A 27,426-nucleotide genomic window follows, 5' to 3' on the forward strand; every position below is an offset into this window, starting at 1 on the left:
AATAACGCAATTCAGGTAAGTTCTAGAAATTTTACAAATTTTGTGTTCGCTTTGGTCTTAACCTTGGTATGATTGAAAACACCAGGATATTTTTATATAGAATTGTGTAGTTTTCTATCAGGAATAAATGTGCAAAATATTTTTTTAATTGGCCCTTGTTTAATGAGGCACCGACTGTTTGAAATCACCCACCTTCTTTAGAACGCCTTATGCTAAAATTAATCCAGCAGGCAGGGGTAAGAAGTGTGAAAATAATTCAGCAGGCTAAAGGTTAAGAAGGCGGGGTCATCTTATACATGGCGTCGAAGATCTCAAGTTTTTTTCCAGTTGTTTCACTTTCAGCTTCCACTAGCGATTTCAACCGGCGTTCGATAGCCAGCCCAGCATTTGACAATAAAACTTCGCATTTCGTCATAAATAACTGTTCCAATAACGATTTTCATACATAAACATCATTTCTATCTGTTTTCCTTGAATAAAGTTTAATAATTTCTGTGAATTAAGTTGAAATGACCCTCGCCTCGATCCAGATTGTCAAGCCAGCTGACACGGTAAAAACAATCAACATCCGTGAGTAGAGAGACAGAAGTACTGGTAAGCATTTGCTTTTTGCACATGTGACTTAACATGTCATAGCCGGTGAAGCTGAAATCAATTCCCAATGTTTTTACAGTTGTATTAACAACTGTTGGAGACGGTGTGTATAAGTGATTGTGGAATAAACACACTTATTGTGGAGCAAACATAAGCCTAGTTAGTTACAACATAGTTAATTGTTGGCGATTAAATTACTCACCATTGTCTCTTATGTTATTACTTCATAAATGAATTTTATTATACAAGCACCAATTTGGTGTCGCACCGTGTAAACACAAAATGGCGACGTGTGCTGGAGTTACACACGCAACCAATCTTCGTAGAAAATATAAGGTTTGTGTGCGCACTTGTGATGTGCTTCATTCCAGGTCGCTTTATACACGGTGTGTAGGATTTGGGGTCCATTTTCAAGGCGTGTACGTGGGGTCGCCTTATACACAGCAATATACTGTACGTCAATGTTGATTCCACCCACTACTCTCAATGAACTTGGTGTTGCTCTCACTGATGAGCAGAAGAACATATTTGTTTGTTTATTTGTTGTTTAACGCCACAATATTCCAGCAATCTGTCAATAATCGAGTCTGGACCAGATAATCCAGTGATTGATATCATGAGCATTGATCCACGCAATTTGGATACGTAGCTATCAGTCGCCTCTTACGACAAGCATGGGTTGCTGAAGACCAATTCTAACTTGGATCTTCATGGGTTGGAACAACATGAATCAAGTTGACATTGGCCAACTCGTATGCATGCCTCGAAGAAGTCTGTGTGGTTTACCTAATATTAGTGAGGTTGGTTGCAAAATGAAAATTTCGAAATTGATCCCCATCCTTAACAACCAAGTGCACCACCTTCTCATCACACCTGCCATTAGAACCCATGAGATCCTGCAGCCTGTGTATCATTTCCATTTGCTTATATGATATAGATCAGAAGATATGTCTTGATGATTCCTACTATCCCCTAATGTTTTTGCATAGTATATATCAGGGATGTACATTAGTCCCAAATCAAAATATGTAGAACATGTGAACAAGTGAGTGAGTTAGTTAAAATCTAAAGTCATATTGGCAACAACAGACAATAAAATAACTAGACTTATCACAGATTGATATTAAAACTAGCATGGAACCATATAAATACATCACTATACATGACAATACATTATAAAAACAGGCTATCTAGTGAGATCACCATGCTGGGGACCATGAGGACTTACAGTACTTCTGCTACCTGCATGGACCCCTGCAGGATTTACATCATCCCTTCAGGTTTTGGCGATTATTGACACATTTAGCCTAACATTAAAACAGCACATAGTCTACAAATAAAAAAAATGGTACTTAGAACAAATCTACTTGGCAGGGTATGACAATCATTTTACACTACCTCAAACCCCTTTGAGGGTCATCTACTAACAATCTCTGTTATCACATTTATTCTGCCAGTTATAAAAATCCTGTATTTTATACACAACATAGTAATCAAAATTTATGAAAATTCAATTTCAACTGATATTAAAAAGATTCATAATGGTTGAAACTTTGAACTAGTTATCCCTTGTGATGGAAAAAACAATTCAGTCAAGCAGGACATGCTTGACTGCAATGCTTTCATCACAAGGGATTTAGAAGGTAGGATCCTCACCTAATTTCATGTATTTTATTTATAGCTTCTTGGGTGTCCCATCTGATGACAACTTTGCTATCGCTGTAGCGGATAAGTGGTGTCAGATTTGTTGCGTGCTGCTTTAGCTGCAGCATCAGCCATGGAGTTACCAGTGATCCTAATGAAGCGGCCATAAAATTTCCGAGTCCTGTGATGGGATTCGAACCACAGACCTTCTGATCCGAGGTCAGACGCCTTGTCCACATGACCAAAGAGGTTAACCCCGTCAGCAAGCTGACAAGGTAAGGATGTCATCTGTAGGATGACTCCACGCCCTGCTGCACCAACATGGCAGAGTAGCCAACAAAAGACGATTCCATAAAGCCCAGTAGCAAGTTCATTATATAATTCAACAATTTCGACCAAAAGTGGATGTTGACATGACATGTTATGAGTGAGTGAGTGAGTTTGGTTTTACGCTGCTTTTGGCCATGATTGCTTCAATAAATTTGTATTTTAAAACTTATTGTTTTGCTGTTGTGTTTGTGATCACTGGATGAAGTCCCAGCTGGGATTAAGGAGTCTACCTTAGATCAGTGGACCTAATACAAGACAAACCATTGACATGGGATCAAAATTATTTATTTGTAAAACCAGGTGGGCTTTACTAGGTATAGGCACGTGGTGTCTACTAACATTTCGGGGAGTTGATGTCTTGGCCATATCCTCCCTGTTCTGTTGCCTGTACACAGGCCAGTGTCCTGTGTCTAGATCGACAATCGGATCATCTAGAAAATCCATCCATCTGACGAAAGGTTGGGGTAATACACATGCCGGACTGTATGTTGGGATGAGTAACAATGGTGAACGACGATGGGCCATCAGCCATGTTGGTTGTACCGCTGGCGATGGTGGTGGTTCGTGTTGCTTCAGGTGATTTTTATGATCGTCCTGGCGTCTTTTGGCATATTGCACAGATGAACCTGTAGGAGCTATGAGCGCTCCTGATGTCTTTGTAGTCCATCCTGGCGGGAGTGACTTTTAGAACATGGTGGGCAATCAAGGTCTTCCATGATTGTGAGTGCTGATTGTTACGTCATTGAGATAGATGTCAAAGTTAGTAGTAGTCATGTTTTGATTGGTGTATCAGAATTGGGTTTGTGTGGAGAAAGAGCTGTTCCAGAGAGAAACAAAAGACAATGAGGGAGTGGGGGGAATTCCAGGATTAGATCTTGTCGTTTATCCCAGCTACATCAGGGACACCACCGACTTTATCCAGACCCTAGGTAACTTCAACCTCCCACCAAACAGCAACATCATCTTTGTCACATCCCTTTACACCAAGATGCCAAATACGGGAGGCCTTCGATCTGTAGCCCAGGCTATTAGACGATTCAAACCTAACTGGTCTATCAGACCCACTAGTTTTTTCAAACTTAAGTCAAATGACATCTTGACTTTCGTCGCCTTGAATTCTCGGCTCGGACTTGATGTTTCATGCAAAAATATATGCATGAAAAATCTTTGTCACAGATTGTAACCTAGCACGATACACTCACGAAGTTCCATATTTTTAATATATGTTGTGATTTCCAGTTTAAAAGTTCAGAATAACACGATTAAACAAAAATCTTTCGTCAACTTCTGAAATTTATCATAAACGAGCTTTGTACAACACCTGTAATTTGATTGGCTGCTTAAATTTGACTAATCACCTTGTAGCAGATTTCGGCAAGAAAGCATCATTAGAAACCAATTTTAATCCATGTTAATAACTATGAAAAATTTTAATCCATTTTAATAACTATGAAAAAACTCCAGGCGATGTTACGAACATGTAGATGAAGGAATAAGCTTTCCAGCAATGGTTCATATGCCAGTCTTCGACGAACGTGCTATTCATACGAAGCCTCGAAAACCGGGGTATTTCTTCATGTTACTGAGCGGACACCAGGGGTCCGGAAATTGTCATATGCGCCGGACATGTCAGATTGGGAATCTCAAAAGTCCGGTTTAAAATATTGCTTACCGGACATTTAAATTTTTCTGTACAGACATTTTAAAAAGTATTGTCCGGACATTCTTAAATTTTGAAAGGACATGATCAACAGTTAGGACTGAGCAGTTTCTGTCTGCAGTTGTAACCCAATGAAGATAATCTACACTGACAAGCTTTGTTTGTTTTGATTGCTGTTAAAATACATCGTACCTACATGCTAGTCCAATCGGTCAATCACTGTAATAGGCAATAAACTGAGTTGACACTGATTAATCGACTATTAATTACTGAGAACATCTTGTTAATTTGAGTGAAAGTGTTTACAACTGTACATAAAAACCTTGCATCATCGATGTACCTCATTATCCTCACAATGCTACGATACGTTACCTCAGACAAGAAGCGAAAGCGTGACGACAGCCAGTCGACCGATGCAGATCAGTCGAGCGGATCTGCCAAACCCTCAAAGTCTGGACGATCATTTTGTAAGTCGTGGCTAACGACTTTCACTTGGTTGACATACAATGAGGATTTGCAGATTTTATTATTTTCAGTAGCTAGTCGTATATTGAATCTTGATTGACCGCCATTTTGCTTTCTGTTATGGTCAATAATTAAGAACAGATGAAAAAAGTATTCAAATAACTATTGCTATCAAAGATATTTTAGTATTTGTGATTATATTATCTATCTTGTTTTTAAATAATCTTTAGTTATTTAAAAAAAACTTTTATTCCGTGAGGTCACGTTATAACCAAATATGGGATAATACTCTCGATCAAAATGTTACAACGCGTACACTTGAGCAGACTCATGAATATTAATTAGACCATTCACTACGTTAACAGATCGTTATTATAACAGAAACAAACGTATGTTTCCCATGTATATCTAAAATGATATTATTTGTTATTAATTGTCCGGTGAATTAAACAATTTAAATCAAAACAATTCATAATTGGTTATATTATGAATACGTAACAACTTGTAATGTGTGTGAAAAGTTTTAATAAAGGGTGTGTGGCCTAAATGCAAGTGTCCGATTGGGATTTTATATTTTCCGGACCCCTGGCGGACAGACTCTGTTATCGGGAATTGGGTGATGAGCAGATACTATTTATAATTCTTTTTAAAATGATTTTCCAATTATGTAAACAATGAAAATTAAACAGAAATAGGAAAGTGGATTTTATGGAATCTTATATTTGCCGACAATCGTCAAGTTTTTGCTTCCTTGGTCCTTAATCTGGACATTAACAACGTGTTAGCTTACATTTCTTATTTACAACAAACTTAATTAACTCTTTCAACACCGTAGGCCGGTTATCCGGCCAAGAAGCATCGAGTCCCCAGACACCGCAGGCTGGTTATCCGGCCAAGCCGTAGTCACGTCAAAATAGTATATATTTTTATGGACCTACCTGTAATGTCATTCATTTATTAAATCTATCACATTTCACAATGTCTGAAATACATATTCCATTTCAATTTAACATTTTTTATCGTTTAATTAAAAAGTTATTCACTATTTCTCGCGATGTTATTGAAAATAAAATTCTCGGACACACATTTCGGCAACGGGTCCACATCGAACATGTCAAAGAGGAAAATAAAGACGTTTTAAACGAATCTTTAAATATATTATACAAAGTAATAAATAAAATCAACAAATATATATGTAAAAGTAATCAAACTTACATCTAAGTTATTATTTCCATCTTTTCGTGCGTTCGCGTGTAATGTAAGTCAAATGACATCTCGGCTTTCGTCGCCTTGAATTCTCGGCTCGGACACGATGTTTAATGCAAAAATTTATGCATGAAAAATCTTTGTCACAGCTCGTAACCTAGCACGATACATTCACGAAGTTCCATATTTTTAATATATGTCGTGATTTCCTGCTCAAAACGTTCAGAATAACACAATTTAACAAAATTATTTCGCAAACTTCTGTAATTTATCGAACATGAGCTTGGTATCACAGCTGTAATTTGATTGGCTGCCTTAGGTCACGTGCTCAAAATTGACCAATCACGATACTTGTAGCAGATTTTAGCAAGAAAGCGTCATTAGAAACCAATTTTAATCCAATGAAATCGCTTGTTATAACTACGAAAAAAAACCAGTCGATGTTACGAGAGTGTAGATGAAGGAATAAGCTTTCCAGCGATGTGTCATATGCCATTCTTCGACGAACGTGTTATTCATACGAAACCTCGAAAACGGGGGTACTTTTTCATTTTACTGAGCGGACAGTCGCTGTTATCGGGAAATGGGTGATGACAGAAACTATTTATAATTCTTTTTAAAATGATTTTCCAATTACGTAAACAATGAAAATAAAACAGAAATAGGTAAGTGGATATTATGAAATCATATATTTGCTTCTTTGGTCCTTAATCTGGATGTTAACAACGTGTTAACGTACATTTTTTATTTACAACGAATTTAATTAAGTTGTAAATGCATTATTTTAAATAATGTGAAAAACATAACTTTCATATTTATAAACCATAGGATCAGACCTTTCAAATGGTGTATAACATGTAGTAGCAAATATATTTTACAAGCAGGTATTTTCTTTGATAAATGTTGGCTTCATCTATCACACAAGAAGCTCTGGGAACTCGGTGTCCCAGCAGTAAACACTTCTGGTTGACTGGTGTTGAAAGAGTTAAGTTGTAAATGCATCATTTTAAACAATGTGAAAAACATAACTTTCATATTTATAAACACTAGGATCAGACCTTTCAAATGGTGTAGAGCGTGTAGCAGCAAAGATATTTTACAAGCAGATATTTTCTTTGATAAATGGTGGCTTCATCTATCACACAAGAGTCTCTGGGAACTCGGTGTCCCAGCAGTAAATTCTATTGGTTGTCTGGTGTTGAAAGAGTTAAAGCCCCATCTGCGGTAGTAACTACCGCACTCTAGTGGGCGGAGCTTATACAAGTGATCTGACAGGTCGATATGACGTCATGATAACACACACATTTCATTGGTTATTGCGTAAACGGGTGACGTCATGTAAACACCCACCCACGTGGGTCGTTTGACAACAAGGACGTAAGTTTTAATGGTAATATAAATATCTATCAAACGATTTCAAGACTTTTCAACAAACGCGTACGTCTTTGGTTTCAAAACCTACCTGCCATGTCGTCTTCACATCTTCATAAAATGATACAGTGGAATGTCCACGATTTATCCAACACAGTCTAACACACAAATTATATTTCTAGATCTCTGGACGAGAACGAAATACGTTTGTCGTGATGCATATGAGCAGTGTAAATGAACAAGAAACATAATATGTGTTGGGGCACCAATCGTTATCCTGTGATGTACGGTATATCTGCAGTTTATAAATAGCATTTCTCACAATATATAAGGCAATCGGTGATTTCAACAATGTTTTTCTTCGTTGTGTTAGTCTTGCCTCATCTGGAATCTGGATGACAACGATCGTGTAGAAAACCCTGGTAATGGTCAAACATATTTTCAAGTGATCAAAGTAGTTTTTTGTCGTTTCCGTGACATTTTTTAATTGCCAAGTAGATCTAGCAATGTATTTTGGCAAAGTCACACTTGTCCGATGAAGCCCTTATGCTGAAGTAACTCGATCCGTGAAACATGGCGGGTCCCAGTGACCCAGATCCCTCTTGATTGGCATGCCAAGTGTCATTTGCATAAGGCCATCCATATTTTTTGTATGTGTTTCTCCCCTCAAGCCTAAACTAACCACAGAGCGGCCGGACGAGACAAAATATATATTATTTATCAAAAATGTCTTTTAATAATTGTGTAAGTTATTTTAAGACATTTAAAAAAAAAGTTTAAACACTTGGTACTAGAATCTAGTCTATGAATTTGTTTAATATGTAGATCGATTCGCTTTGCGTCGGAAGCGAATTTTTAGTAAACAACGGAACAAAGATAAAGTTGATCTGGTTCTTTTATAAAGTTGAGCTAGTAGTATTTCTTTTAATAGATCGGTGCGCAATTTTCCACAGCGGCAGCAAAATTAAGACACGAAAACATTATATTATTTCACGTCGCAATGGAAATAAGAATATTAAAATACGGACAGCCTCACAGACTTCGAAACGATGTTCAAATAAATATTTGTTCACATTAATTCTGTCATGTGCGAGAAAATGGATTTCAACATTATTTTCATCAAGCTTATTCAGGTCGCTGGCTGCACAGCTCATCCTCTCTTGTAAACTACTTCGCCATGAACACATGTTTTGTCGCGAAGCTCAAAGCAACAATGTTTCTCTCAGATACATTTTTTTCTCCATCCATGACGAGCATCTGTCATAATGTGCCTCAACAACCTTCCTGGTCAGTTGAATTCAACAATGTTATACACACGGCCTCATTCACGGCTTCATCACAAGATTCCTTCCAAATACCCACCACGTGATCAGGGTTACGACCTTGGGATGAATTAATAAATTAATTTGCGCTTTTAGAAAAGATTTTTTTTTCGTGAATATTATTATTCAAAAATATCCTGTACATGGTACTTTGGGATTGCACTGCGGATTTCTTTTATTACTTTATAAAACTTTTTGTTTTCCCCTTTCTGACCTCGCGATCTCCTAGCAACCACGCCCCATGAGTGCATCGAGTTGCTGCTTACAACTGACAAGAACTTTGCAATTTCGCTGGTCTTCAATATGAGCAACAAAACATTTTCATGTAAATCCTAATTTGACGAAGAGTTATTCGAGATAATCAGGAAGCCTTTGGTCATTTCGATTGTGACATTGGTGACTTTATCGTGGAGAAAGTTCCAATTCAAGATGACTTCATTCCGATTCACAACTCGAATCGACAAGATGGCGCCTCTCTTCCCGCCCTTGCAAGTGCAACAGAAACTTTGACAAATTCAGTGCCGATTCTTGGGAGTAGTGAATCAGTGTCACAGCGAGATTTCATTGTGGAACCAGATGAAGCCGAATATGTATGTTCACACTTCTTTTGTCAATCATGCGTGACACGGCACAGACAATCGCAGTTAGGGAATGGTGCGGCCAGCATGTTGCAGAAATTCGTCGATTCGAACACAGTGTTTCTGGACTGAGCTAAATAAACAAAGTGTTTGGAGAGATCGTAGATACTTGGACTTGAAGAAACGGAATTATACGTTGCAGCAAATGAAGGATTGGTGTGGACAAAACGGGAAAGGGATCCCAGATTGTATTTTAAAACTTGTGCGCGAAGTACCCCGAACAAAAAATACATGTAACAAGTGTGGATCTAATGATCAAACTCAGTTTTGTGTGTGAAAATTCTGTGAAAGAAAAGGAAATTCATAATTAAAGTTGTCTTGGACTATGTGTATTGGAGTTTTCGTTTATCGTAAGTACAATATTATCCGGATACGCCTTCTGTAGGCCAAAACATCAAGTATATTCAGTTACTTTTTTACCAGTTGCTTATGTGCATTGTTATGTTGAAACACGTAACATATGCATCTATTGTAGTCAAGCTGAGAAATATTGGCGCAACTTCTGGTGCTTCAAATTAGGCCCCTTCCTAAACACTAGTTGAAAAATCTCTGTAATAATTTACATTTTATGAATATAAACTGATTATTGTGTGGCACAAATCTAACAAATCTTGCAAATGACCAAAACTAAACAAATATCTGTAATTTTCGGATTGAACTGAAAGAATCGCGTCGTAAATTTCGTATTTAAGTATCGTTACTGTTACATTAACTGAAACTGATGTTCTGCTGCTGTTCTGCCGTAAAAATATACAACACAATACACTTTGACAACAAATGCATTAAATGTGCCACATGTACACATGACCATGTGCTTTGCTATTTATAGCGCAAACGTAAATAAACTCCGCCCACTGTGATCGATGCAGACGCCAAACACGATCGATTCGATTTTTTAGGATAAAACTACAGAAAATTTATTGACTTATATCTTGATGTGGAGCCATTTGTTGTATCCATGGTTTGTCATTCAAGTTGATACGAAGTTTGACGGTCAATGGTGATCTGGTTCCCGTATGGTTTTCAAAAAACGTCTCCCGACACTCGGTTGTGTTTACATTGTCAGTCATTGTTCGAAACTGAAACACCGCCACCTTGCGGGCTATTTATAGTCAGGGTGGGGCTTTAATAGATTAAACAATGTGGGGAACCATGATCTGCTGGGCCAGATTGGTGCTATCAAGATTATCATGCACTCCGTCTCCTCCACCTTGTGGATGACTTTGTCTTGGAGAGACCATGGTAGCAAATAGACACACGTCCAATCCATCGAAAGCGCATCAATCTAGTGAGCCATTGGGTTGGGAACTGGACTGACATAAACTGGAAGTCGATGGTTCTGGCAGGTGATCTAGGTGCTGCATGTCCCATAACCTGGTTATCCAAGCTAAGATCTGGGGATGTAAGGTCCATTCTGTTGCCACTATTCTCCCCTAGCTGTAGGCAAGGATGTTAAACTTCCCGGGAATATGGAGTCTGCCACCGCAAACAATCATGTAGTCTCCATCATCAGAGAACTGGATCTGGTTCCTCCTTGTTTCTGAATGTATGCCTCTACTGTGGTGTTGTCCCTGGCTATGAGGATAGGTGATTGGGAAAGACATATCTTCCATGCCAGGATGGCGTAATAGATGGCCTCCATTTCATTGCAGTTGATATGTAGGATCCTCTTTCCGGTGCTCCAAGATCCCTGTGCCGTGAGATCGTCAATATGGGCTCCCAATCCTGAATCTGACGCGATGGTGTTAAGTCTTCGGAGAAGTCAGAGGAATGCTGCTCATCACATGCTCTCTGTGAGTCCAATGCACGTTCTGTAATAAGTTGAGAGGTAAGTTAGTCTTGAACGCTTAGGTATGGGATCATTGTGAAGTGATCCATGTATGTAACATCAACCTTCCTCTGAAGGTCATAACCGGTAGAGACGTTAGGTTGCCTAGAAGAGACATCCACCACCTTAGAGACCTGCTGGGTTGACTTGATAGGGATTGAATCATAGTAATAGTCTTGACAAATCGATCTTCTGGTGGACATATATATATCCCTTGTGTAGTTGGAAACGATGTCTTGACCCGGAGTGGTCTCAGGCTTGGAGTGATTGACCTGGAAGCCTAAATAGATCATAAGCTGGACCAGAAATAGCATGTTCTGGTGTAGCTCATCTTCTTCTTGGTCAGGTGCCAGGAAATCAGCCAGGTAGCCATGTATTCGTACTAGGTGGAGGTCGGCAAACCTGATGATTGGTGCTGTGATCCTGGTAAACAGCCAAGGGGCTATTGATATCACAAATGGTAGGACCTGGAACTCGTAACAACGACCACTGATTGCAAAGCACAGGTATGGGCATCTTGTAGGTCGAGGCTGATGAGCAAATCTCCTGTATTCAAAGTCGACCGCAATTCCATACAGATTCCATCTGGAACTTTGGAGGAGGTACCAGAAATTTCTTGTTGAGGATCATCCTCATGTCAGGCGAATCCTTTTTTGGAACTAAGAATACTGGAGAATAAAAGCCTTTGGTCTTGTTGCTCTCTGATAGTTTCCAAATAGCTCGCTTCTTTAGTAGCTTCCTGACGGCCAGATCTGCTGTGCTAGCTTGGCTACGACTCGACAAAAGCTGTGTCCAACGACTTGAGATTTCAGAATGGAATGCTTCTTGAAATGCAGTTTTTATCCATGAGCCACGACGTCTAGACCCAGCGGTCGGGCGTAATCTGCTTCCAATTTTCGGTGGATAACAGAAGACGCCCTCCCACTGGCCCCAGAGTCGGCATTATGTTAAAAGATGGTAGGCGTAAATCGCAGTCAGCAGACGTAACCATATCGAAAGGGTCCATAACGGCGGAATGGGTGGCAAGGAACTCAGAACCTGCGTTCACCTCTGCCCCCAGATCTGTCCCGGCAATAGGATCCTCATTTCTCAGAGTCGGACAGACGAAAAGATCACTGAGAAGACTGACGTTTGTCGTATTCCCGACTCAGTTGGAATGAATCCTTCTCAGGTGGTTGTTTATATGACAAGTCCTTCTGAACCAAGGAACGCTTCTGGGATAGGAAGATCCATTTGCCTTTGCAGCTAGGTTGATAGTTGATACTTGAAATCGTTCAGTTGTATCATGTCTGATCTTGTCTATGACATGTCCCAAATTGCCATTGAACGTCTTGGGAGCACATATTGGTTGTGACATTATAAACTTTTCGATTGTGTTGGAAACTGCTTTTGAACGAATCTGTGCTAGTAGTTGTTGACGCTGAACACAGAGTAGCTGTGAAGACATCCAGACTTGGGTGGAGAGCAAGTCTTCTTGCATTCAGACTATGGTGTCTAGTGGGGCTGCAACGAATACACCATGAGGCGAATACAATTCGTATCATGAATATAGGGTAGCGAATACGAATATAATATTGTTATAATACAATAACAAGTCAGCAGTTGATGTATTATTTGTTATATTCAGCATGCTCAGTGAGGCAACAACAACATAGATTATTTGAAATGGTTTGTTAATTATTAATATATTATCAATATATTATTCATTTATATGTATATGCTCAAATGCAACAATGACCAGTGACCACAATACTGTCAAATTAAATAGTATAAGAGTGTTGTCTTTTGAAGAAATCTATGCATAAAATATGTTCTTATGGGTATTTTTTTTATGTAAATGGATATGCTTGCATATTCATAAATATTCGATTCTAGTGGCCACGAATAACAAATTCAATTCATGAATGGATATGGTTCGATTCACTGAGTACGCGAGTGAATCGTAACAGCCCTAGTCTCTAGCAGGCTGAGAATGAGTCCAACTTGATCCATCCTAATATTCAAACAAGTCTCTCCGGATAAGCCGATGTCTGCAACGGTGGAATGATGTGCCTGATTCCGGCGACAAACCAGTTGATATAAGCGCAATGTCCATTGAATGTCTGGACGCGATGGACAGGTCCTTGATCCATGAAGCAGGTAACGTGACATTAGTATTAGGGTTGCATACTAGCTTTTAAAGTCTTCATCCAGAACTTGATGATCCGGAAGTGGAGAATCATGTATTTTATACAACTTCCACTTCAATGTTGGTAAGGGTAGGCGGTCATCATGTCTGAGCTTTAGTAGATTTTCAGACCCCTGATCTACCATCCTGCCTGCATAACTTGGCCATGGCAATGTCTGGTGGATGTGTTGAGATTATGTAGGAACATGACATCCTCCGTATTCTGGCATCTGAGGTGGTGAATTTTTCGTCATTGGAGGTTGGAGTACAGGCATAAGATGATACAACTAGAAAGTGTTTTAGTCGTAAAAACATATGTCTCCCCCCACTCCCCTAACCCCCATTCATTCGTTTACTTCACGTTAAACCCCATCTCTTCATTCCCACCCTCCATTACTAAATAACAGAGACAAAAATAGAACTCCTAGAAATTTCAAACAACTAATGGGCACCACTTCAGGACTTGGTTAATATATTACAACTTCATGAAATAATATTGAACAGTTTTTGAGTTATGGTCCGGAAACCAAGCTTACCCCCATTCAGAGTCTATGTTTATCTTATCTCCATGGAAACGAGAAAAAATAAAAATGTCAAAAATCTCTAAATAGCAAAAGGCACCACTTCAGTGCTGGGTTAATGTGTATACAAAGTTTCGCGAAAAAATATTAAACGGTTTCCGAGTTATGGTCCGGAAACCAAGTTTACCCCCATTCAGAGTCAATGTTCAAGTTATCTCCATGGAAACAAGAAAAAAGAAAAATGTCAAAAATCTCTAAATAGCAAAAGGCACCACTTCAGTGCTGGGTTAATGTGTATACAAAGTTTCGCGAAAAAATATTAAACGGTTTCCGAGTTATGGTCCGGAAACCAAGCTTACCCCCATTCAGAGTCTATGTTCAACTTATCTCCATGGAAACGAGAAAAAATAAAAATGTCAAAAATCTCTAAATAGCAAAAGGCACCACTTCAGTGCTGGGTTAATGTGTATACAAAGTTTCGCGAAAAAATATTAAACAGTTTCTGAGTTATGGTCCGGAAACAAAGCTTACCCCCATTCAGAGCCTATGTTCAACTTATCTCCATGGAAACGAGAAAAAAGAAAAATGTCAAAAATCTCTAAATAGCAAAAGGCACCACTTCAGTGCTGGGTTAATGTGTATACAAAGTTTCGCGAAAAAATATTAAACGGTTTCCGAGTTATGGTCCGGAAACCAAGCTTACCCCCATTCAGAGTCTATGTTCAAGTTATCTCCATGGAAACGAGAAAAAAGAAAAATGTCAAAAATCTCTAAATAGCAAAAGGCACCACTTCAGTGCTGGGTTAATGTGTATACAAAGTTTCACGAAAAAATATTAAACGGTTTCTGAGTAATGGTCCGGAAACGGTGGGAACGCCGACGGGAACCGTGCCAAAAACAATATGTCTCCCTCCATTCTGGGGGAGACATAATTCTTCAATGAGTTCAACAAAGCTGTATCCTTCTGTATACTCGCACTGGGGTGAATCGTCAGCCTGATTAACCTCTTCATATAGGTCTGATTCCACCTCAGAATGACCGTGGGTAACTCCTAGGAGTGGTGGATGTTTGTCATAATCCATACACTCAACATGTTCCCCGTGCGGTTCATCATCTGCATGTGGCCAGGATTTCACTATAAGTAAGGTCCGTGCAGCTTGTGATTACTGCCTGTGTATAACAGAGCCCTTACGGGAATGATGGTCCTCCATCAAACCGCTGGACTGTCCCATGATATAATCTTCGTCTCGGTCGGTTGGACGGTCCCGTGCAGTCCGAGCAGTCAGCTTTGGCACCGTCAGTTGATGAATCTTCCGTGACAATAAAATGGCCACACTTCTTACAAGCAGAAGAAGTGGGAGACTCCATTGCGACCACACAAACACCTCGCACCAGCCTTATACTCACTTGAGTACGATCGTCACTATAATAAGCAGCTATTGATATAGACTTAATATGTCTGTTTTAAGAAAACTTATAGAACAATCTAAGATTAATGTGACTAATACCAAGTGATAGGTAGTTACAACTATAACAAGAGGTGTTGACTCTAGCACACACAGGAAAGAAGTGAGGTTCCCGCCATTACGCACATCATAGCTTGGGTTCCTATAGTGCTATATTGGGAACAACTAATTGTGTAAATGACAGTGAAGAGGACATCTGTTGATAATCTGAAAATTTTAGTTTGTGTGATTAAAGCCAAAATACAGGATTTATGGCAAAGATGTTATAGAGGTAGAGGATTCGCAAGAATTATACACTTTAGTGTCATGTCATATCAACACAAAAGGGATATATTATCAGGAAATAAAGGTGCTGCAAACCCGACAAAGACCTATTTTATTATCCCCTGCCACAAAGTGAGAGGGGCACATAGGAATGGGTGCTGTCTGTCCATGAGTCTGTTCATCCATTTAGCAATCACATTTAGTTTCCAGAGCATAAATTGGAAACCATTTAATATTTTATTACTTTACCAAAATTCAGGTTTCTTTCATTACCAGGGCATACCTTTACAACCAGATGGGTTGTTTCTGGATCATATATCCATATTTCTTTTAATATATCTTCTATGAAACTTTATACTAATATTAAAGAAATACTGAAATTGTTGTGCTATGTTGGATTTTCTAAAAAATAAGATCTGCACGTGGTTGTCAAAGAACCATAATTACCTAATTGAGAGGCATACCACTTGACAAAGGAACTTGTACAAGGTATATATATGGTGAATTATTGTGAAGAAAAACACAAACCACAATTTAAAAACGTCATCTGAACCAGCCTACTTCCTAACAGTGGGTTTAAATATTTTCACATTGAAGTTTCAGTGAAGTTGACAAGATTGAGTTTTTGTATAAAAAAGATCCTGAAGTTAGTCTCCCTTTCTCCATGTATATGCACTACTATATGAACTAATTTCTAATGTGCCCCATGGTAGGGGGATAGTGAAGTGATAAGAAGTAAATGGAGACAAATTACAAAGCAAGCAAAATATCATGGAAGTACACATCTACATACCTGTCCATACAGCCTTAAATCCCTTCCAGGTACTATATCCATCCGTAGTAAACACAACACGGTAGTAGACGGCTGACTGCACAATGTAGCCCCGTCTGTCTCCACTTAGATGGACAAGGAGGTTGTCGGAGGCGTCATAAACCTGCAGATTACAAATGGAGTAATTACATGTAAATCTACATCATGTAGGTCAAGGAAATTAATTTTTTTCTGGATTATCTGTTTTTCTTTTTCGTTTGTTGTTTTACCCCACATTTCTATTAGTATAGGACATTTTCGAGAATGCTCGCAGCAGACACTCTGACAATGAGACGTCTCAAAATTAAATACTGGGTACAATTTGAACAGTCCACATGAATTCACAGCTATACACAAATAAAAATACCAATAATAACTACAAATTCCTGTGTTAGGTCTCAAACATGATGATAGCTTATAGACAATGAAGAGGACTTGTTTTAAAATCTAAAGATTTTAGTGTGATTACAGCCAAAATACAGGATTTCAGGCATTGATGTAATTAAGGTTTTGTATTTGTAAGAATTATTTCCAATGATAGCACACCAGTCCAGGACGTGCCCAGACTACCTCTTCAGGGGCATCCCGTCAGACAAAAGGAGACTGCCCAAGCATTTTGATGACTACGTTACTGATTTTTAATATCACTGTGTGCCAAAACATTTATGTTGAAGTGTTTTCTTTAGTGTGATGGAAAGAAGTCACTCAAACAGTTCATGCATTCCATGGTAAAAGAAGATCAGACATGGTTAGCATTCGTGTTTATCTGTGACAACTTCCGACTGGTGACATTTGAGTGAACTTGGCAAGTGGTGATGAATTTTGATATTCATATTATTATAATCTATCAAACTGTATATAAATGTGTGTGTTAAATCATAAATATTCAAAGGGACTGTTCCCAACACCCATAAATATCTTAATGAATGAACATTAGTTTATTGTATGGATTATAGAAAGATCTCACTCTGTATATGCTATATAAAGATCTCACTCAGCATATGCTCCAGACTCAGTGATATCATGGATCCGTTTAGCTCATAGGTTCAGGAAGAAATGGAGGTATTTATGTATATGGGTCCAGTCTTTGTGGTAACGTAAGCTTGTAATGGTTTATCAAAGAGATGTTCGCACAGTTTAATCACAATGACATCGTAGGTAAAAAGACTGACAATATCACTTGTTTCAACTCTTTCAACACCAGTCAACCAGAAGCGTTTACTGCTGTGACACTGAGTTTCCAGAGACTCTTGTGTGATAGCATCTTCCCGAGGCAAGAGAGTTAACCGACTTTAAAAGTCCAGTTGCCACCCTTGCCAAACTAGGCTGGAATTCCTGGCCTCGATCGTAGCGCCACCAGTGGTTATTATGAGTTATGTCCCTTCTAAGCCTCTCCTATGGACCAATCACATTCCATCGCTTGCATTTGTTTCAAGCAAAATCAAGACGATCTGATTGATAATCAAGATCTATATTGTGATAAAACGGGTCTTACATCGCGAAGTGCATCAAATCACGTGAGCACCTTGATTAAAAACATGAAAAGGTTTGGAAAATCTGTTGACAACGAGTTGGCAGTGCACATGCTTTGCAAATCCTGCAATTGACTGAAATCTGCACGACAGTTTACGAACTGGGTTTCGATTTCGTTGCACGATTTTGATTGGACTATGCATAGACCCGCTAGTCCAGCCAAAATGTAACTCCATGATACAAACCATGGAAACTGGACTTTTACAGTAAGTTAACTCTCTGATGGTGTGATAGATTAAGCCAACATTTATCAAAGAAAATATCTGCTTGTAAAACATCTTTGCTGCTGTATGTTATACACCATTTGAAAGGTCTGATCCCATTGTTTATAAATATGAAAGTTATGTTTATCCTACTATTAAAATAATTCATTTACAACTTAATTAAGCTTGTTGTAAATAAAAAGATGTAAGCTAACACATTCATAACGTCCAGATTTAGGCCCAAGGAAGCAAACCTTTCATAAAATCCACTTACCTATTTTCAATAACATTGCGGGAAATAGTGAATAATTTCTTAATCTATCGATAAAAAATGATACAATGATAATTGAAATAGAATACATATTACAGACATTGTAAAATGTGATAGATTTAATAAATGAATGATATGACAGGTAGGTTCATAAAATTATATACTATTTTGACATGACTATGGATTGGCCGGTCTACCAGCCTACGGTGTCTTGGAACTTGGTGCTTCTTGGTCGGTATAGATGATCTACAGGGATACGGTGTTGAAAGAGTTAAGCAAGTTAAATTTGAAAACACAAAATCATTGTCAATATACCAGTACATCACAAACATATCGCGATACCTAATTGGTTCAATTTCATATTTCGGTTTACCGGTATACCAGTAATACCGTGCAGCCCTACAATATAAAGATGTAACATTCTTTATATCCATTCACCAACATTGACAAACATCATGCTGTTTGATTGTGTAATCATTAGCCTTTCAAATTTCTTATTGATTATTGGAGAATAGGCTCATTCATATCAGTATCGTATCAGTATTATGTTTTATTTGCTGTCTGCAAAAGTATTTTCTAAAATATTCACTAATCTGGTACACTTATCTGCATGCTTCATTCCATATTGGTTCTAATTGCTTTAAAATCAAAATGCACAATATCTAGCATACATTTAAACAAAATAACAACAACACATACCTCAACAAAATCATTCGAATAGGGGCTTATAAGGAAATCTTCAAACACAAGGGTGATCAATGTCTCTCCTGCATCAATGATGTAGGTACAGTGCAGGTTGTAGCCATAACTGCCAGGGTAGTTAGGTGAGTAGATGGAGCCAGATGAGCCTGTGTAGCGCCCACCGCATCCTGAAGTAGAAACATTAAGGCTTGAATGAATGGCATGTTTACAATGTATCTTTTTATGAAGAAATTACAGGAATCTGAACTTAAAAACAAATTACTGTAGTGTGTGAATGAGTATAAATTAAAAGTTGGTCCAAAACAGAAGATAATCACTTTTAAATGTGGAAATGTATTTCTCCGCCAATTCCAGCATGATTAATAGTAAAGTAAAGAGTAAAATATACAAGGTTGAGGAAAGATATAAAACTGTAACTAATGCAGAAAACTTTTGTCGTTATATCACCTAATAACAAAGTGTATAGAGGATGAATTACATGTCCTACTTATGTGTGACAGAAAAACTGCTCTCAACACTTCCAACTTGGACAGACATCTTATATCAAATTCTGTTCAATGAGGTAAGAATATATGGATGAACAAATTCTTTATTACAATAGGAGCTACGTTTAGGTGTAGGTTCTAACACTGTTATCCAGTAAGTGATGTGACACATCACAGCACATCCAGTGTTCGAATTAGCTGCCTGACGGCTATCCAGTGACTAGTAACCATTCTGTAGGGATAGGTGAAACTAATTCCTATCTGCCCGATTCTGGTGTAGAAAATTTCATTACCTCACTGACAATTTTGATTTAGACATTCATATGTGACTCACTTACCTGAGAGCAAGAGCTATCTCTGTGATTAGACAGCTTTAAATCTGAAAAATATGATTATCTACTCTGCATGTATTTACAAATGCCAACCTTCAACTTTCAATACAGGCAAGTTTCATTTATAAGCCACCAGCCCACTGACACTGAGCGAATCACCAACTGATACGCTCCTATTGTAATAAAGAGGCTGTTCATCCATATATCTTATCCTTACTTAGTTCTCAATTTTCTAAATGCCTCGCAAAGACATCATTTCTGTTAAACACTTTTCTGATACTATCACCTCTGAAAACATTGATATATTACACTAGTCCTATTATCTCTGAGTAATTCTTCTCTTTAATTTAAGATCTGTCTTTCCGATATACTTTTCATTGTATCCACTACAAACAATCAATCTAAACTCGTACATCACAAATACAGCAGCCACACAAACGCACAATTCAACTCAGTGAACATTTAGATACATGTGGAAGCAGGAATTTTTTACTTTTCCCGCTATATGAGCTAAATTTTGATCATGAACCTACATGGTTTCAAAAAGAGCAACATTTCATATTTTCATGTATATATATTAGCAGGCACTCTGAGGTACGCACAGCGATCACACAAAAGATGGAAATAATAACTTAGATGTAAGTTTGATTACTGTTAGATATATTTTTGTTGATTTTATTTATCACTTTGTATAATATATGTAAAGATTTGTTTAGAACGTCTTTAATTTGCTCTTTGACATGTTCGATGTGGACCCGCTGTCGAAATGTGTGTCCGAGATTTTTATTTTCAATAACATCGCAGGAAATAGTGAATATTTTTTTCATTTATCGATAAAAAATGATAAATTAAAATGGAATACGTATTTCAGACATTGTGAAATGTGATAGATTTAATAAATGAATGATATCACAGGTAGGTCTATAAAAATATATACTATTTTGACGTGACTACGGCTTGGCCGGTTTACCGGCCAACGGTGTCTGGGGACTCGATGCTTCTTGGCCGGATAACCGGCCTACGGTATTGAAAGAGTTAAATGACTTTATAGACGCAGAGGCCTGCTCCGTAGTGTATGCCAGATTTGATGAAGCTATTCTCATGGTTCAACAACTGGGAAAGTGGCATTATGATCAAAATTCAACATGAAGTCAGCCTTTAGAATAATACCAGTCCACCCATCCAATTTTGATCCAGTTGGCATAAGACATGAAGGTGAGTTCTATTTTGATAAATGCTTACCATTTGGCTGCTCCATATCTCATGCCATATTTGAAACATTTAGTACCTTCTTGCAATGGTGCATGCAATCCCACCTCCAAACACCAGATTATGCATTACCTGGAGGTCTTCTTAACAGGGGGCACAGTGGGCACCAGCCAGTTCTTAGACAACCTTAACAGATGCGTACATAAACTGGAACAGTTTGGGGTCCCTATTGCCCACAACAAGACTGTCTGCCCCACTACACAGCTGACAATCTGAGTCAAAGATCAAGGAGGTGACAGCGGAAATCCAAAACATCCTGTCGACTGATAACATAAAGGTCACAAAAAGGGCCCTTCAGTCCCTCATAGGCAAGCTTAACTTTATGTGCAGGGCTATACCAATGGCAAGGGCATTCAGCCGTAGGCTTATTGATCTGCTCAGCAAAAGTAAACAACCATTTTACCACATTAGGATTACCAACTGGGTCAAAGAGAATTACAAATGTGGTTAACATTTCTCACCAGTTGTAATGGCATTTCAGTGTTTCAGGATCAACTACAGGTAGACAGCCATGTGCTTCAGCTGTTTACAGATTCAGCCGCTGGGGCTGGCTTTGGGGCCTACCTGCAGGGCAAATGGTTTAGTGGCAGATGGCCAAACCAGTGGGTGACGGATGGAACTACATGCGACTTGCCACTACTGGAGCTATTCCCCATCTCACTGGCCATCCAATTTTGGGGCAAGCAACTAGCAAACGAAAAGGTCCTCTTCTACTGCTACAACCAAGCCGTCATCGCAATCATCAACAAACAGTCTACCAAAGCCCCAAGAGTGATGATCCTACTCCGCTACCTAATCCTGCAGTGCCTCCGGTATAATATTCTGTTTAAGGCAAAGAATGTCCGCACCCATGCTAACACTATTGCCCAGGGTTAGAAATTGGCACTAGTCCTATAGTCCTTGCCAAACTGCCCAATAGTAAAGGTATCCTAAGGACTAGTAGAATTTTGACATTTTTAAAGGTTTTGCTACATGCTATCATTATAAGGACTAGTGGACTGAAACTGTTAGTTTCTACCGCACTATTTCCCCCATCTCAAAAACATTATCAGCTGATCACCGCAATCATGTAACACCGGAAATACCAGTCAACAAATCTGAACTGAAGTACGCAAGTTAATCCTATAACTATAATATCTGGTTATAAAAAGGTGTTCATTGTTTATCTGGACTAATGTTTGCAATATAGTTTATCAATTTTATTCATAATTTCATTCAATAATTATTATAATGTTTACAATAATTTCAGCGAAATCTTATGCGAGGTGATCAGTAGATCGTACAACTTGCCGTTATTTTCAGCAACCACGGTCATATTACTGCTATTGATGCCTTGAAACGAACTTCAGTTGCAAGAGAATGGATACACATGTCATAAATGCCATACCTTGACTTGTTAAAAGTCATATTTGAGGCAGTTTTAAATGTCAACATAACGTTTTCACAATCGAAATACATTAGCGCGGGAAGTCCCTACGGTGACTGGTCAGATTGTTCCATACATAAACATATCCTGCATACCACCTGTACCAAAGTGCTACGCTTATGGTTCTTATAATTTTAAATATATACAGTGAAAGCTGCAACTAAAATAACAAACACGACATTGAAATATATTATTCCTGATAAAATAATAATTTCAGATACAATTTCTTCCGACCATTGCATCAAAATTCTTTGAAGTTGTATCATTGGGTACTTTTGGACTGAATCACCGGTAGATAGGGAGGAAACGTGTGCACAGCTGATCGCTATTTCCGGCTTAGTTTACGAGAAAATACACACTGTCATCTTAATCTCTGCATATTTATCAAACATTGCTTGGGAGAGCAGGAAAAACAATTTAAATGGTAAATCATCATGCCTACTGATTTTTTATATCAAATTACATCTTTTTAATTGACCAAGTTTGTTATACCCGTTTATTCGCCTGAATTCGTTGAAGGGATACGATGTGTTTTTTAGTGCATATTTATACTCTATAAATCGTTTTTTACACTATGAATGATAAACAACTTCTATTCTAATCTTTTTGAAACGTGCAACGTAGATGGTGGTAGGTAGGCAGAGCATATATACTGTTTTGTTGGTCATCTACTACCTACAACTCCACCTCGGCTAAACCGCTGATCATTCATAATGCCTATCAATTATTTGGACCCCGAAGGTAGCGTTGTAGCGAGGGATCACTGTAGTACCTACACACCTTCGGCCATTTAATCCACTCTTATCTCGTTTTTATTATAGGCACGGGCATCCACAGATTGGTGGCCTGTGCCTCTCCTTTAACATAGACTATTAAAAAAAGAGTCCTATTGAGCCTCCAGAAGAAAAAGCCACTTTTGCCGCTTTATGTCATCAGAAAAAATTATTATATGTGAAATTAATACACACAAAAGGTCCCATCTCTGGAAAGTGGCTTTTCTTCTGGAGGCTCAATAGGACTCTTTTTTTATAGTCTATGTTAAAGGAGAGGCACAGGCCACCAATCTGTGGATGCCCGTGCCTCTCCTTTAACATAGACTATAAAAAAAGAGTCCTATTGAGCCTCCAGAAGAAAAAGCCACTTTTGGCGCTTTATGTCATCAGAAAAAATGATTATATGTGAAATTAATACACACAAAAGGTCCCATCTCTGGAAAAAAAACTTCAGTCTTTCTAAGTATCTCTTACAAAACCTAACTTCAGCACATGCACCAAGTAAAATATCATGGATCAAGGGGGCGTAACTCTGTAAAGAAATATTTCACGCACCAATTTCCAAACTCAGTCTTGACAAGTATGTCTTACATAAGCATGCAAACTTTCATTCATGTAACTTCAGTAGTTTCTTAGAAAAGTTGTCCCCATTTCAAGCAATTTACACCTAGTTGAAGGAGCCTTAACTCTGTAAAAAAATGAATCAGGGAGGTGGGATGTACCTATATACGGAAGGCAATGATTATCATGGATGGGGTGTGACCATCAAAGTGGATTCCACAGGTTCATACATCTTCAACCAACTTGACTGATCCATGGAAATTATTTCAGACATCTTAATAATTAATCTTCAAATTGCTGATGGCAGAGGTCATTTGGAAATATTCACAATTTTTATCAACTTTTGAAAGGGCATTCTTCTACATCATGAACAAATTTTTAAAAATCTATGGGACATTTTAGATGACAATAAGTCAATGTCCTTGACATTGAACTGAACTGAAAATCGCTAACAAACAGCAAACATGTCAAATGCTTTCTGTGACCTAGAAAATAAGATAACTAATATTAACTGTGTTCTACAAACTTCCCTAAGACACCATCATGAGGTTCTGAAGATTTCCTGCTTGACAAGCAGTAAATTGGACAAATGCTTCCCATGAATTTTAAAGAAAAGTCAACAACATCCCAATTAACAGGGGTCTGCAAACACCTCTAATATACCTTGGCACAGACACTGAACCATATTCATGCAGAGGTTCTGGAGATAATTTGCTAACACCAACTATGGAACACACAGACAGAGCCCAATACCATGTTCCCGCTTTAAGTAAAGGTTTGTCGGCCAGGGACAAAAAGAATAAGGTTTTTCATAAGAACTACTAATACATTGGCACCAACTGAAAGCTACTATAGTGACAGGGTGACTTTACACTTGCACAAAGAATAAGGAAGTTGTTTTGGGTTTTTTCAATAACACAAAGTATTTGTATCTAAACTTTTCCAAGATGGCTTGATTGTACCAATGCAGAAGCAGTAACACTTCAAAGGTATCAACGTCAGTAAACAGAATCTACAGCTTTCACTAACTATAATCGCAGTGAAGTGTTTTTTTCCTCTTACTTCAATGCCAATGCTACAAGTGAAGGGAGGTAACTCACTGTTATCAAAAGCATTTTAAACATCATTATCCCCAATAATATCATCGAACTAGTAAAAGTACTTTGCCATGGCTAATCCAGCATGTAAGATACACAAAATAGTGGATTGGGTGGTAATGACAGGTTTGGGGTCATCAGCTTAAGATGACATGGGTCATTGCTCGTGTGATTAACACCCGGTGTGTCTGATTCAGATTTGTTTTGTTACAGGCCACCATACTAAAGGTGTAATGTTACTGACATCAATACACTGAAACTTCATGTAATATGTCAATTACACAAATACAATGGGTGGATACAATTGTTAAGGACGCAAAAATGTACCTCTCTTTATAGTACATTACTATAACTGAACATATGAGCATTCACTTACCATCAGCATTATGAAGTTTTCCAATGAGAATGCAAAACAAAACAGAGAGATACAGTATCCAGCTACTTGTATGGTTCATCTTGATGTGAGTCATCGTACTGTCCACATGTACTCACAACACACTCTTGACACCTGCATATTCAGTTATCCAGTAAGACTAAATCATCCCCAACTGAGATGTCACTTTATATGAGAGTTGGCTGTGGAGTGTTTCATAATGCATGTGTTTGATACTTCCTGGTTTTCATAAATAGTGGGCCTGCCCCAGTGAATATCATAATTATTTTTTATAGAAATTGATACAGTATGCCCTCTAGCCCTGTCTACCAGATTATACACCAGATGATGTCCAGTAGCTTATGAATGTCCTGAATTACTTATGCTGCTGTCCTTGATTGCGCATAACATGAGAGGGAAGAACCCTATCTTGCCCATCTCTTGTAAATAAGTTGTGTATAACATGTTTATTTGTTTGTTTGTTTGTTTGTTTGTTTGTTTGTTGTTTAACGCTGCACTCAGCAATATTCCAGCTATATGATGGCGGTCTGTAAATAATCGAGTCTGGACCAGTCAAGCCAGTGATTGAAATCATGAGCATTGATCCACACAATTGGGGTACAATGACATGCATCAACGAAGTCAGCGAGCCTGACCACCTGATCCTGTAAGTCACCTCATACGACAAGCATAGTCGCCTTTTACAGCAAGCATGGGTTGCTGAAGACCTCTTCTAACCCGGATCTTCACGGGTCATGTATAACATGTAAAAGGTTCCATTATTATGGCAGCATCAAATAAAATTGTTTGTTTGTTGTTTAATGACGCATTCATCAATATGACGGTGGCCTGTAAATAAGAATCCAGTGGTCGGACGTGAAGTGCTGCCAATTTCCAGCATATGACAAAAGACGCACTCCTGCTGGAGTCGGCATTATGTTGAAAGTCAGCAGACGTAGATTGGAGTCTATAGTTATAGTCAGGTTGAAAGGATCTGAAATGATGGGATGGTTGGGAATGACCCTGCGATTTCCCTGCCCTCCAGGTGTGGAACTTCTTCGGCTATTCCCTCGTTGTGTTTAGTCAGGCTGATGTGAGGACTCCAATGTAGACTGAGATATGTCCCTTTCGTGACTGGATTGAAAAGAATCCTTCCCCAAGGGGGCAAACTTTCATGCAGGCTTCCTGAGCCGGTTCTCTTCAACACTTGCACGGAAAGGACGATCCGTGGGCCTTTACTGCCAAGTTCATCGTGGATACTTGAAACCGTTCTGTTGTATCCTGACAGACTTCATCAATGATCTCCCGGAGCTTGTCATTAAAAAAACTTGGTTGCCTTGATGGGTTCTGACATAACCATCCTCTTAGTATGATCTGAGACAGCACTAGATCATATCTGTGACAGTAGCTGTAGCCTCTGGATCCATCTTGGGTGATTGATGTGTCCTCCTGCATACGGACGATGGTATCAAGCATAGGTCCAACTTGATCCATCCTGATGGATTGCAGTGTGCTTCCCTTGATACCCTCACATGATTCCGGTTGTGGTGGAATGACACGCAGAAGGGTATTATAAACATGCCGGGACAGAGCTTGGGTATGACAGCCAGTGTATTCTGGCATATGTTATAACTTCTTTTCTTCTGTCTTAGATTGCCTAGCTCTATTAGGACATAAGATTGTAGAGATGTTCCAATAATTCCAAAAGGATAGAGGTCCGATGACATTGGTCCCTCAATAATTTGCTGGTGTTGCTGCTGGTAAGCGCTTTATACCGTCTGGTGGTTGTTGCTGAAACGTATGCCTCTGAGAAGATCGAGCAAGCTCTGTGTGGTGACCATGATGGCCCCAGAAGGGATGATGCTCTGGAATTAGTAAAGTGTGTGCTGGCAATCTGGCCCATGCGGTGGATGGCTTGGTTCTGTCATGGTTGGCAAAGACACTGGGCTCCCCGTTGATAGTTGTACTTGTGCCTGACTGCCCGTATGAGTAAATTAAGCTTTGGGGCTTCTACCCCAATGACTGGCTTGTGATGTGTTGTCGTGTGCTCCATCAGTCTGGGTTGATGATGAATTTGATGGGCTAGTCTCGTGTGTCTGTCCGACACGAGGCCT

The 27,426-nt window shown here is 38.7% G+C and overlaps 1 protein-coding gene across 1 annotated transcript in view; it reads right to left on the reverse strand.

Annotated features, from left to right (window-relative positions):
- LOC139457382 (scavenger receptor cysteine-rich domain-containing protein DMBT1-like) overlaps nucleotides 1-27,426 on the reverse strand; it is a 148,941-nt gene that overhangs the window by 73,994 nt on the left and 47,521 nt on the right. The window contains exon 5 of the mRNA XM_071238787.1: nucleotides 16,270-16,411. Coding sequence (XP_071094888.1) covers nucleotides 16,270-16,411 — 142 coding nt within the window. The remainder of the gene's footprint in view (nucleotides 1-16,269; nucleotides 16,412-27,426) is intronic.

Source organism: Haliotis cracherodii, unplaced genomic scaffold (assembly GCF_022045235.1).
Source record: "Haliotis cracherodii isolate W230 unplaced genomic scaffold, xgHalCrac1.p SCAF_12, whole genome shotgun sequence".
In the NCBI taxonomy this organism is placed as follows: Eukaryota; Metazoa; Mollusca; class Gastropoda; order Lepetellida; family Haliotidae; genus Haliotis; species Haliotis cracherodii.